Genomic DNA, 12534 nt, shown 5'->3' on the forward strand with positions numbered 1-12534 from the left:
CTTCATGTTCGTTTGTGGTGCACCTGGAAGTGCAGAAGCAGCGCAGCGGCAGTATAACTGCAGGGGAGCAATCAAACGGCTTAAACATTTCAAGCGAAGCAAGCTACGGCGAGGCAAGGAGCTGCGCATGTGCGGTGAAAAGCTTTAGACATAAAGCAGAAGCATGCCTCCGCTTGTGGAGAATGAGAGAGGCACATCACTGCCGCTGTCCTTGCTGCGGGTACTGTGAGTGGCTGTAGCCGCCAGATGAAGCTGTCGGGGCATAGCTGGAGAATGAATCCCTGTACGGGACCTGGGGGTGCATAAACTGTGGATATACCTCGCTCGGCATGGCCTGAATGCAGAGCGAAATCAAATATGCAATGCAGAGCTGTTGTCCTTTTGTTCTGACGAGCAATGAGCATGCTACGACTGAAGCAAGTCAAAAAGCATAGCCAGTTCCCTACAAGTGCAGAAACCATCAAGCTTCGCCTTCCTTACGGGGCAGTGGCTGATATCTCCTTGCGCCTGAGGGTGAGGAGGGGCAGCAGTAAAAGGATAAATGTTCTGCTGCATCAGAGGCGCCATAATGGTCGAGTCGAAGCTGCCCTGTGAAAATGCAAGTAAGCAGACGAACACGCAGCAGCCTGTTTGATGGGAAGTAAATTCAAAAACTGGAGCCTGCAGAACCCAAGCACGAGAAGCGAAAGTCCAAAACACGGAAAAGGGAGTGCGCAAATGGTGCGGAGCACAGCATGCATGAACGTTGCAAGCACTTAATGTGTACTCCAAAAGCGTGCAAGCCATTCCCCCACCGCAACAACTTCTTCTTCTGCATCCGCCGGCGACGCTGAGGGCTGTTGCTGCTGCTGCCCTCTGACCGTTCCTCCTTTGCGGTGCCAAAACGTCAATAGAATCAACAGCGTAGGGACCCACTCCGTAACAAAGTACATCTGAAAGAACAACGAATTTCAAAGACCCCCCTGAGCCTGCATCTCTAACCCATTTTTCGCTTCTCTAATGGCAAAACAGAAGCACCAACGGCGGCAGCCAGCAGCAGCAACTTGACGTAAATCAGCAGCTCACAACGAAGTGTCACATCAACAGCGTCAGCGCACGCACCTGTCCTGCTAGAACCTGAGGTTGTGTTACAGCTCCTGGCAATAGGTGCAGAGGGTGCAACGGAGGCGTTGCGCCTTTAAACGCCATAAAACTGCGAAAGCCGAAGAGGATCGGGCATGCGACAGACAGGAATATCACCTGCAAACATGCGATACAGCGATACGTGCACGCAACAGCTGACACTACGCATCTGTGTGAACGCATGTATGCGTGTGCACTACCACTGCATAGCGCATATAGAGTAACCACCAACTCACGGCTGTACTGCACGGTCCTGTGCATGTGCATGCACACTTGCTTACAAGCCACCAAAACGCTATCAGCTGCCCCATACTAGCCCGTGTAATTTGCCATCACAAAGCTACCCTTATCTGCAGCTGCAACGGATTCAGTAAAAGTACTCTCAATAAAACTGTGTTTTGCTCAGGTCTAGTATTCATTCATCTCTAGGACACACGCAGTGCAATTTCTTCGTACCCGCTTGACAATACTGCTCTTCCTAGAGGCAGATTTGCCCCTTTCCGAGACTTTCCGGGCGACCTGTAGGAACGCGCCAAGCACGAAATCACCAAAACTAACTCTTGACAGCCCACTCTCTGCTGCGCTTTCAAGCATAGAGCTCCAAGACTAAAAGTAAACACTCTGCTGGCCGAGTGCAGGTTATTCGGGGGCGGGGCCTGGGGGGATAGTGAAATTAGTGAGCCCCGAGCCACACAACCTATTTATATGTTATTGCCAGTTACTTGCTTGCCTTGATTCCGTACAGGAGAAAGGCGACAGCTTCTGCACCGAATAATAACGCTTCTAGACCTTGAAGAAACGCACATGCAGCTCTTTTGGCTTGCAGCAGCACCGCAACGGAAATGCAGAAGGCATAGGCGGCGAACAACACCAGAGATAAAACAGAATGCATCCGCCTAAAGCAAACCCACAAGCACGCATGTTTATACGCAAGTAAAACGTATCTGACACAAATTGCGTGCATAGAAAACACACGTATCGGCAGCTTCAGCACCTGACTGGGACGCCGAGTCCAGCATCCCACTTGGGTGAAAAATCCTCATGCTTCTATGAAGCAGGTAAGGGCCCACATGAGCCGGCAGCACACCAACTAATGGCTGATGTGCTGAATGATGTCTTCCAATTAGCAATAGTAATCGCAACACAATTATTTAATGCAACCATTATCGTGTTTCTTTCCAGTGGACTGCAACTCACGAAAACAGTGGGTAGGCCACAAGGTTGGCGGCGTAGTATATCCTTGCCCAGAAGAGAACGACGAGAGAAACGGCGGAGCAAAATACAAGTGAAGGGAATGAATCAAATAAATAAACAATCCACTCCTCATCAAGGGAAAAGTTGAACGAAATGGGGATGTCTGAGCTGTCTATACTACCGCCACCGCCACCGCTGCTGGTGTTGCCCTCGTTATTATTGTTACTGCTTGGAGGTGAAACCGAAGATGAAACTGCTGATTCCGCCTGCCGCATCGTCGTCCGATGGCACAAGACAGCCGTTCCAAACAACGCCAAAGCCCGAACTGCGACCGCAACCAAATTAGAAGAATAGTGGAACGGACACACCAGGGTTAGCAGAACAGCATATGCTAAGCTCAAATAGTGGAAAACCACACGAGTAGGGAACAGGCACACCAGGGCGAGCACAACAGAAGCTACGATAAAATAGTGTAATACGCAAAAACACACAAGTAAAACGTGCTCGTCGAACAACCATAGAACGAATCCAAGTGCCCTATGCAAAGGATATCCAGGTACCCTACTCAACAGAGAAGTTGAAGCAAGTAGAAGCATTACCAGGGGCTAAAGGTGGAGGCAGTTGCTTTTATACAGAATAAAGCAGCTAATATTGGTAAACTGAAACACTCGTGATAACTGTACCAGTACAGATTTATTACAGGATAGGATAGTTGACAATAGAGATGCAGAATAATAAGTATAATAGCATATATACGAAATGAAATGTCACGACCCCTGTGCAATCATATTGACAAATGTAGTCACAGCCCATCGGACCAAAAAGGAGTAAGAACAAACAAAACGGAGGAAAAACGTAGCAATTACGGGCAATTGATAGGCAACCAAAACTAAAAACTGAACTTACAGAGTGATGCTAGGAAAAGAAGCGAAATAAAGGAAAACCGCGTCTGGCCCCCACTAAGACTAATGCGCGAAAGAGGGGCTGCGCTGTTGTCTCCTGCTGCGTTTCCGGCCGGGAAAGAAGGCGATTGTTTGAGAGAACAATACATTTTTAGCAACTGCCTCAATATTAAACCGCCCAAAAGACAGAACAGAACCGCCTCCCCTACCAAAAAGGCGCAGGGGGAGGCTGCGTATGCAAACCACATTCTAGGCCGCCACCACACACAACCCACACCATATACAGGTTTGCATGTATGCTTTCATGTACGTATATATGATAACAAGTAGCAGCAGCGTGCTGCTGTGACAGAAAACTGCAGACACGTCGTTCAGGAGAAGATGACAGGAACAGGAGTTTGCAGGGCGTTCCCTGTCTAGGACGGGGGGGGCAATAAGTCCACGTCCTTGTCGTTGATGGGCGTTGAAATTGTGCTAATCTGAGGTAATTCTTTCATTTGATGCAAGCTCCTTTTGCTGTTTGCGAAGTAAAGGGCCTCACGGTTGTTGTACAGTAAACATCTGTCCAGGAGTACGATGCCTATGTAGTTTGAGCTGCTGCCGAGCTTGGTGGGTTCGCAATGACACAAAGGTTACAGGGTATGTAAGGGCACAGAACACAGGATGAAACTGCCGTTAAAAACAATCGCTAGTCGCGCTGCAAGTAAGGGCTTCCGGTAATTCTCCACGCCGGCCGGATGTGCATTCCCGCGGGTGTTACTTGGGCGGAATCGCTGAAATGGTTGGCTTTCCAGGAAGAGGAAATGAAGTTAATAAGGAAAATAAACGAAGAACGATCGCTGAATCATGAAACACCTCCGTCGAGAAGGTAGCAACACAGCCGTGCGAAGGCAAACAGACACCACGGGAGTAAACGTGGTGAAGTGCTCCGGTCTTCTCTAAAACTGTCGACTGCAAATGTAATATAAAGTCATAACATCCTGCAGTCCATCGCTTCAGACGGGTTCAGGCAACAACTGTCCAGGCAAAAGCGGTCCGCCTCTCACTTGCCAGCTGCATGCAACTCAACGCAGCTCTTGCAGCATTTGCATGCAGTTGGGTTGTTCCTCTCCCCCAGTACTGTAAAGATTATGTACACACTTAATAACGATTGTAATGTCTCGTAAAGCTTAAGTCTCATGAGGAAATGTGCCAACAATATCCGACCCTGTCAAAATGTTGTTTTTTGTGGCGTTGTTTCCGTCTTGCGGGCTGGTGTGTGTCAAGCCCTCGTCTGGCTTTGCACACAGGGACCCTCGACAACCATTTCTGTTTAGCCAGTAGTAGTTATTTATGCTAATTCTAGTTAACATGGTCCTCTTTATGATTCTTTACTGGGGCGGATTAAGTGTGGTATTCTGTAGCGATACGTGAACTGGGGTTAACGCGCGTAAAGGGATTGTTGAGACGTGCGGTGGATCCAATTACTCAAGAAGAGAGTTCCTTAGAACGAGTCAACCCACCCCCCAGTATCAAGGCATCCTGAGCGCAGCTGCTCGAGCATCTTATGCTGCTGTAAAGGAGGCAGCGTGTCAATATTACTGACAGCGTAAGCAAATATATTGACCAGTGAAAGAATAGCAATAGTTCCTACCGAGTGTGCAGAGGATTTCCTCAGCAGGTCCCTTTCGTGTGTGTCTCGGCGAGTTTGCGAGTCTAGCAAAACCACGCCGCCTGGATAAAAAAAGTCTGCTGAACGTCTTTTCTCGTAGTTTCTGGCCGACCGTTGCTGGGTTTGTCTCATGCATTCCTGTGCGGCTGCTAGCGTCATGGAACAGTCTGAGGTTGCAGTGCTTCTTTAGTGGCTTCATAAAGCAGGATGTAACGTCTAGTGGGCCAATGGCTGCGGACTAAAGATGCCGGACAAGTGTAGGGCGGAGGGGAAGGTAGGTGTAAGGGTGCGTCGCTGTATTAGAAGACGATTCCGCACAAGGGAGGAGATCCAGCAAGTTTGAGGAGTTCTGATGCATATAGAACCCCCAATACTGAGCCAGGATACAGTTATAGAGTTACCTTTGAGCGTCAGTATGGCATGCAGTGCGTTTGTCTGCGATGTGATGCCGCCTCATAAAGTGACGTTTCTGAAGGCGCTAACGACCTCCGGATCCGTGTCAATGAGGATGCCATTCGGAATTGCATGAGACTTCCAGAGATCAAAAATGAATAATTGGTCGATTCGTTCTGCGGTAACCAAATCAGAACACCGGAACGAATGCGCATACTTCCTAAGACTATTAACTACAGCGTAAATGCTATGCTAACTTAAAACTGCCGGAAAGCAAAGTAAAAAACCGCTGTTAATGACAGCCCAGTTTTTTTCGAGGGCCGGGGGTCTCTGCAACGGTCCAAGTTTGTGACTGTTCCGTCATAGTCCCGTGGCTTATCGGGGCTGGCATTGCAGCTATGTGTGAATGTATTTGCCCCATCATTGTAAGCCACTAAAAGGATCTGGACACTCGATTTACAGTTCTGTTGACTTTTCCACCAGCAGCCACACCATGATGGTCTATCTTGTGTAAAGCCACTGCACGGAGTGGAGCGGAGACGCGCAATAGGCGAAGTACACGTCTCTCCTTGTACCATTAGAGTTCGCTGTCGACGTTTTCATGCTTCACTCGTCGCTTGTTGACTGGCTATAAGAGGTTGGTAGCTGCGAACGCCGCTAACAACTCCTTACAGAGCCAGTCAAGGCTCTCTCTAAACAGAAATTTTTAGATATAATTGTGCTTATTGATTAAATACCATTGCTGTGAGATTGCTGTGAGTTGGCAAATCAACAGGGTGGCGTGGTTTCATGGAATACAGCAAACGAATTCTCACGCGGATTAGCGAGCTTTAATGGGAGGATTATTATGCTTCCTCTATAATGTTATCACATTGTATTAACAATTACATATATTATCTACAGTTAAAATTTCACTTGGGGTATATTTGGCAGAAGCTAATATCGTATATAAATGTTTTGCAGCATGAAAGGTTGTACTGCACCCCCTGGAATCACGATTCCATTCAATAGGATATTAACACGTAGTACAGTTTTATCAGTTTAAGGCAGTCTGCAGCGCTATTTCAGTTGGAAATATCTCGAAACAATACGACCGGGGTAGTGTGCCGGTTAGGAGTTGTAAGCGGGTATGTGGACGCGGTTAGGAGGACTTGTCTTTTGTTTTGTCTTGGGACAATTTACCCCGTTAAAATACAAATAGATTCAAAGGCATGCTAATTATTAGTTCATTGTCGTCGTGCATGGGGTTGACTGAGGGCTGCAGGCAACATGGACGGGTCTGTCAACCTCACGAAGTCTTCCTGTCCCTCCATGTCTGCCTACAATTATGAATTAGTTTCGACCGAATTCTGCGTATTTCAAGTTTCCTATTATTTCGTCCATTTAACTTTCTTCAATGTTGTAGCCGTTCATTCTTGCCTAGGTCCTCTCTATAGCCAGGAGGCCAGAAAAGAGTTGCTCCTCTTACAGTTCTTGCACTAATTTCCTTCTTTTTAGATGCCCTACTTATTACCGTTTAAGCTATTACACACATTTTTTGCCTCACTTTTCGCAGTGTAGGTTGCACACGGAGGAGGGTAGTTAAGTTGAGCACCGTTGTGTGAGCTTAGCTACTCTGTACGCGTGAAAAACGGTTAACAACAGATTCTGTCTGTGTTGTCAAAAATTCGTCTTGTTTAAACTTAAGCTCTTTTGAATATCCTTGGACCGCAAGAGGTGTCAATCATACAGCGGATAATACCGCTGGTACCCTCCTCAATCTCCCTTGACAACACACGACTGGTGTGCAGTCAAGCATGAACAGGATTTTTTACTCCTAAGAAAATACAACCTGCAACAATCAGTTTAATTAAGTCAAAATTATATGAGGCAAGTTAAAAAGGTTCTCAAGGGATAGTGGTTGTTGGTGTTTATGTGAGAAGCGCCTCTCTGCCTCCTACCGTCTCGGTGCCTCTGGAAATCCGCACGTTCAGGAGCCATCACAGATGCAATTATCCACGGAAAATAATCAGCCTCCCTCCTCTCCTTCTCTGTTAAAAACGGAGAACGTCTCACCCTACCCTCCGTCAGCGAAACAAGAGTCTTCTTTTCTCCTAGCAGCAGTGGAAAAAGGAAAAAACAGCAGGGACGAATCGTCTAATGCCCCACTAGAATGTGCAAATAATTACAGACATGTGGAGCTCGTCAATGTCGACTTGACCGCAGACGTCCTCATGCAACATGTGTATGTATTGAGGCGTCGTCTTCTTATGTGCATTAGTTGCTGTTAAGTAACTTGTCGTTGTTTGCCGTGTTCCCCATTTTGTCCTTTTGCCTTGCTGCCACTGTTTTTGCCTCCCTTCCAACATCATCGAATGACTGCGTCCTTAACCTCTGCCAATCTTCTGACTGGCAGTGTTTGTTGTTGATGAATTTAGATGTGTGCATCTACCAACTCGTTGTTTTTCTCACGATCTCTCTTGTTTTTCGCAAATTATTCCTTCACTGATCTATCCGCTATCTTTGAAGTATATCCTCTTGTAAAATAAACCTTGGATATTGCTGTTAAGGGTTGTTGATGCAGAGAGAACTGGCTGCACTCTGGCTGTCTGGAGCAGCTCATCTCAATTTCTCTCGATGACAATGCTTTAGGGGAGGCCTCTATCGAACCAATTAGCAAAATCCTGCTAAATGCAGATAATCTAAAGGCAAGAAACTAACTAAAGCCAAGAAACACACACACACACACACACACACACACACACACACACACACACACACACACACACACACACACACACAGCCATTTTATACTTGCAGCGATCCTGTAACTCATGGAATGCCCCGCCTTTTTGTGCTGGGGTTTAATTCAACTGTATTTGTTGCAGTCATTTAGTTAATTTGCTGTTGTAGCTGCATTATTCTACGCAGTGAACTAATTGTCAATTCAGCACATTGGTTAGAAATACAACCAGCTACTCAGTGTTTCCCCAGAAAATTTGCTATGCATTTAACCAGTGCTCATCGGTTCGTTGAGTTGTGGGCGCATAGCCTAGTGTATGACGTAAGTTTGTACTGTTGTTGTATTTACGTTAGTACCATAGAGTCTGATACAAGACGTCGCCGTGCGCACGCAGTAGACAACAGAACCAGAGAACGTAAATAAATTTGGATGCAAAAAGGGCAATACTCCAATGCATCCAATGAGCTCGTGGCTTGATTCTCACTGTGATTTGCCTGTCACCTAATCATGTAAAAAGACAGCCAGGGCTCTGAGCTTGCGCTTTTTAATGCCTCAGGATCTGTCTCTGCAAAATATAAGCATGACAGACTCCTTCCTTTCTCGTCTCATTGGTTTTGGCGCTCAATTAAAAAACAGAAGCGAAGGCAATTCACTCAAAGTAAGCAAAAGGAGTCGACAACGGGTAAACAAGAAAATAACGGCCAAGTTGGTGAAACTTTGAAAACTTATACACGTGTTTATATACTTATAGAGTCTTTTGCACATTAACCCTAACCCTAACCCTAAACTGCGTGCAACATCTGGACTTGGGACACGCGGTAGTCGGGGAATAAGCACAATAATACTGAACTAAGATATATGCGTAGAACCAGAAATATGTGTAAAGATATCTGTATATATGTAAGTAGCTTTATATTTACAAATATGTAGATACATGAATGCCTCAACTACATTATATATACATATGTTATTATATTGTAATTTGCCATCTAGCTTGTATTGGTCTAGCTTGTATTGCGTTTACCTTCAGATTGATATTCGTAGCAACGGCCTCCTAACGGAGAGAGGTGCTCTCTCGTTAGCTGCAGGCAGACGCTTTCTGCCTACTAACATTACATTTGTTGATGACTTTTAGACAACAACAAACAACTTTCGCTCCCCCTGACGCATTTGGGAAAAGCAGCAGCAGTAGCAGTGAGTCAGCAACAAGATGAAGGCGTAACGCTCGATATACTTTTATATATTTTTAAATTCTTTGCAGGAATTTTCTAATGACGTCCTCAAGAGAACCACAATATTCCCGTCTCCTTTAGTTCAATCGCGGGAACCTGTGCTGAGATAATAAAAGAATATTCAGAAAGACAAAAAAAATCATTCCGTTATAACTGGCAACAAATGCTTAGACAATGGGTTTGAAGACAAGGAATAATATGCGCTTAAAGCTACGGAGGAACGGCCAGACCCTTGCAACATTAGCTGGAGATCAGGTCCTAGCTAAATGAAAAGGGAAACGGTCTTAATGCTAAGCATGAAGACGTATGCAACTATAACAGTTGCAAAAAATTAAATAAATTCATGCCTAGCATTGGTTCCTGGCAGCTTAATTGTTTGCAACAGTCACAGTTGGCGAGTGAGCTCGGCCTATACTGCTACGTATAGATGCGACGGCGCCTCTGGGCTCTACAGGCGGGGGCACGAAATTGCAGCAAACGTTTGCGAATTATTCGTTCTAAAGATGGGGAGACTGTTTAAACCCATTGATTGGGGCTTTGCTTTAGGGTCTACGGCTGAGAGTTTAGTGCTCATGTTTAGGGTGTAGGGCTTGCGACGGATTTTCCTGACGCGACTTCCTGAAGATACGAGGGAGACGTGAACTATTCTTTCAGACTACACGCCTCTGATAGCATTTTTGGGGTTGTTCAATTTAGTTTCTCCAGGAAGAGGCGTGGATACACCTTAACGGGGCTTCCTGGACCCCATGCGAGGACAACTAGTGTGAACTGCTGTGTAGCCAAAATACTAAGAGTTCCTGGTCAAGAACCAGGCTTATATACCTGCATCCAAACCTCCTGAGCACTGTAGTTCTATCAAGTGGAGTTGCAGGAGAGCAGTCGGCGTGTCACGAGTTGCAAGACACCATGCTGGTGCAACTGACGGTGCAAGACAGCCCCGCACACAAACACAAGGCAGCCTTCTCTTCCCTATGTACAAACAATGTACACAATTACTGAAAAGGTCCTCCAGAGTACATTTTGTGTACGTCTACGGGTCGTTCACGTAACTACTGCAGGCGTAGACCTGCCACGACAGCACAGACCGTGTTACACCACCGCAAACACGACGTTGCAGTGCCTATGTGGGGAAAAACAAAGCGGAATTTTACAGTTGGAATTACTAGAGTTTCAAGACAATATCATGTTATATAAATATAAAAGTAAGAAATAAGCTACACGGTGGCAGTTAAGTGTCTACCCAATGGGGTGAGGCTGTGTGAACGCAGATCGAGACTGAGGAGAAATTGCTCTTACACTCATCTGCATTCTCGTGGATAATATTACATATTTATATTTGTTTTATAGAAATACTCATATAAATGCATGGAATATAGTCTTTTTCCCATTTTTTTTATCGTTAGACTCCCCCAATATCCTGTAGTGGTTGTGTATAGCATTAGAGGCAGGGCGGGCTTCGATGTCGCCACATGTAAGGCCCCACTGATCTCCCTCTCTTGTATACGTAGGGGGTCAGTCAGTCGCGAAATTGTGAATTTTTTCTTACAATAATTATATTATCTTGTTTTTCGTTCTATAGGATTTCTTAAGAGCGGAAGAATTGCTTAGATAACCCCCCCCACCCCTCTCTCTCTGTCAGCTGCCGGTCACGGCAGGTAGGGCACAACGAATAAAAAGTTGCAATGCCTAGAGAATGGGTCCTTCTTTACAGACGTATAATTACAGTGCAGGTAATGAAGATCTCTGAAGAATATATTTAAATTAATTACTTTTATTTTAGTTCATTATTATTTGATTGAATGGGGGCCACCACCTTTGCACGACGGCAGGGGTCGTCAGCATCCTTCTTTTTCTGTTTTTCTTAATAATCCCCTCAAGAGAAAGAAGTATATTAAACGGATAATAGATAAGAGTACATTATGGAGGGGTATATAGGGATGAATAAGGGTACAGAATTGTATACAGTATCAGGCGAACCACCACCAGCACCATCGTCATCTATAAGAAGAATAGACGAAAAAAGTACCGACAACGATCCTCTGCATGCAAATTCATTAGCTAAATCTTATGCTTCTCGTCGTCATTCATGGGAGACGTACACCGCAATCCATGACACTGCATTTGCTACTCATGCAGCTGGTGCTGGGTATTCAGATGATGTAGATAGTTGGTATCCTCTTCCTGAGGAGGAGGAGGATACAAAGGAGGATGATGATGGTATTAAGGAAGAAGAGAATAGTAATAATAAAAAAGAAGAACAAGAAGAAGAAGGAGAAATAGAAGGAGAAAGAGAAGAAGAAAATATTATATTATCAAGGAGTATAGGGAGAAAAATAAATAATAAATGGCCTATTCGTCTTAGTGTATCCTTATTAGCATTATTAACAATTCTTATTAGTGCATTAGCATTAAGGACTCCTATTAATCATCAAGCAATAAAGGAATCAGGAGAAAGAGGAGAAGAAGGACATGATGATTTATTTAATGATGAAGAAGAAGGAGGAGGAGAAGAAGAAGAAGAAGAAATGGATACAAATCCTCTTGTAGATAGCGAGACACAAAGAGAATTACTTAATGCTCTTGATGAATTAGAGAAAATTCTTAGAGAAGAAGAAAAATACATGGGTATTTAATTTTTTTTATTTATTTATTTATATATTTATTTAGTTAAATAAATAAATATAATATATTTAATTAATTATATAAATAAATATATTTAATTAGTTATATTAATTATATTTATTATTTTTATTCACATTGTATGCATGCATAGTATACCTTCCTATTTATTAACTCAGCAGGGGTTACAAAGTGTACAGAAAAAAAAGGAAAAAACAAAAAAAAAAAATAAATAAATATATAAAAAAATAATTAAATAAACAAATAAATAAATATATAAATGCAAGCAAAGCAATAGATATGAATTCCTCCTCCTATAGTAGTAGTATACAACATAACAGCAAAAATGCTGTATAGAGGATTTATTGTCCTCTTATTCTTTCTCCCCTGTATATATGTATTTATTATTTATTTATTTATTTATTTTATTTATTTATATAGTATATTTATATTTATATATCTATTTATATATTGTATATTTAGTATCTGTATAAACAGCAGCATAATAATTATATATATAGAGAGCAATAGTAAATAAATAAATAAATAACTAAATACCTTTTTATAATATTATAAATAAATATGTTTTGATGATTTATGCAGCAAATTAGGCATTTGCTTGCCGCGTATATTTAGCAGTGTCTATACTTAGCAGTGTCTATATATATATATATATATATATATATATATATATATATA

The 12534-nt window shown here is 43.6% G+C and overlaps 2 protein-coding genes across 2 annotated transcripts; one reads left to right on the top strand and one right to left on the bottom strand.

Moving 5' to 3' along the window:
• Nucleotides 1-196: 196 nt before the first annotated feature.
• EMWEY_00009410 (hypothetical protein, conserved) lies at nt 197-2591 on the bottom strand (the record flags this gene model as incomplete). The annotated part of the gene is made up of 7 exons (XM_013482423.1): nt 197-334; nt 481-588; nt 795-932; nt 1102-1239; nt 1579-1641; nt 1955-2018; nt 2320-2591. The coding sequence occupies 7 exons, from the start codon at nt 2589-2591 to the stop codon at nt 197-199; spliced, it is 921 nt and encodes a 306-aa protein (XP_013337877.1).
• An 8318-nt stretch (nt 2592-10909) lies between these two features.
• EMWEY_00009420 (hypothetical protein) lies at nt 10910-11849 on the top strand (the record flags this gene model as incomplete). The annotated part of the gene is made up of 3 exons (XM_013482424.1): nt 10910-10946; nt 11353-11454; nt 11593-11849. The coding sequence occupies 3 exons, from the start codon at nt 10910-10912 to the stop codon at nt 11847-11849; spliced, it is 396 nt and encodes a 131-aa protein (XP_013337878.1).
• Nucleotides 11850-12534: the final 685 nt, after the last annotated feature.

The sequence above is a fragment of the Eimeria maxima genome, genomic scaffold (assembly GCF_000499605.1).
Source record: "Eimeria maxima Weybridge genomic scaffold, Emw_scaff61, whole genome shotgun sequence".
NCBI lineage: Eukaryota > Apicomplexa > Conoidasida > Eucoccidiorida > Eimeriidae > Eimeria > Eimeria maxima.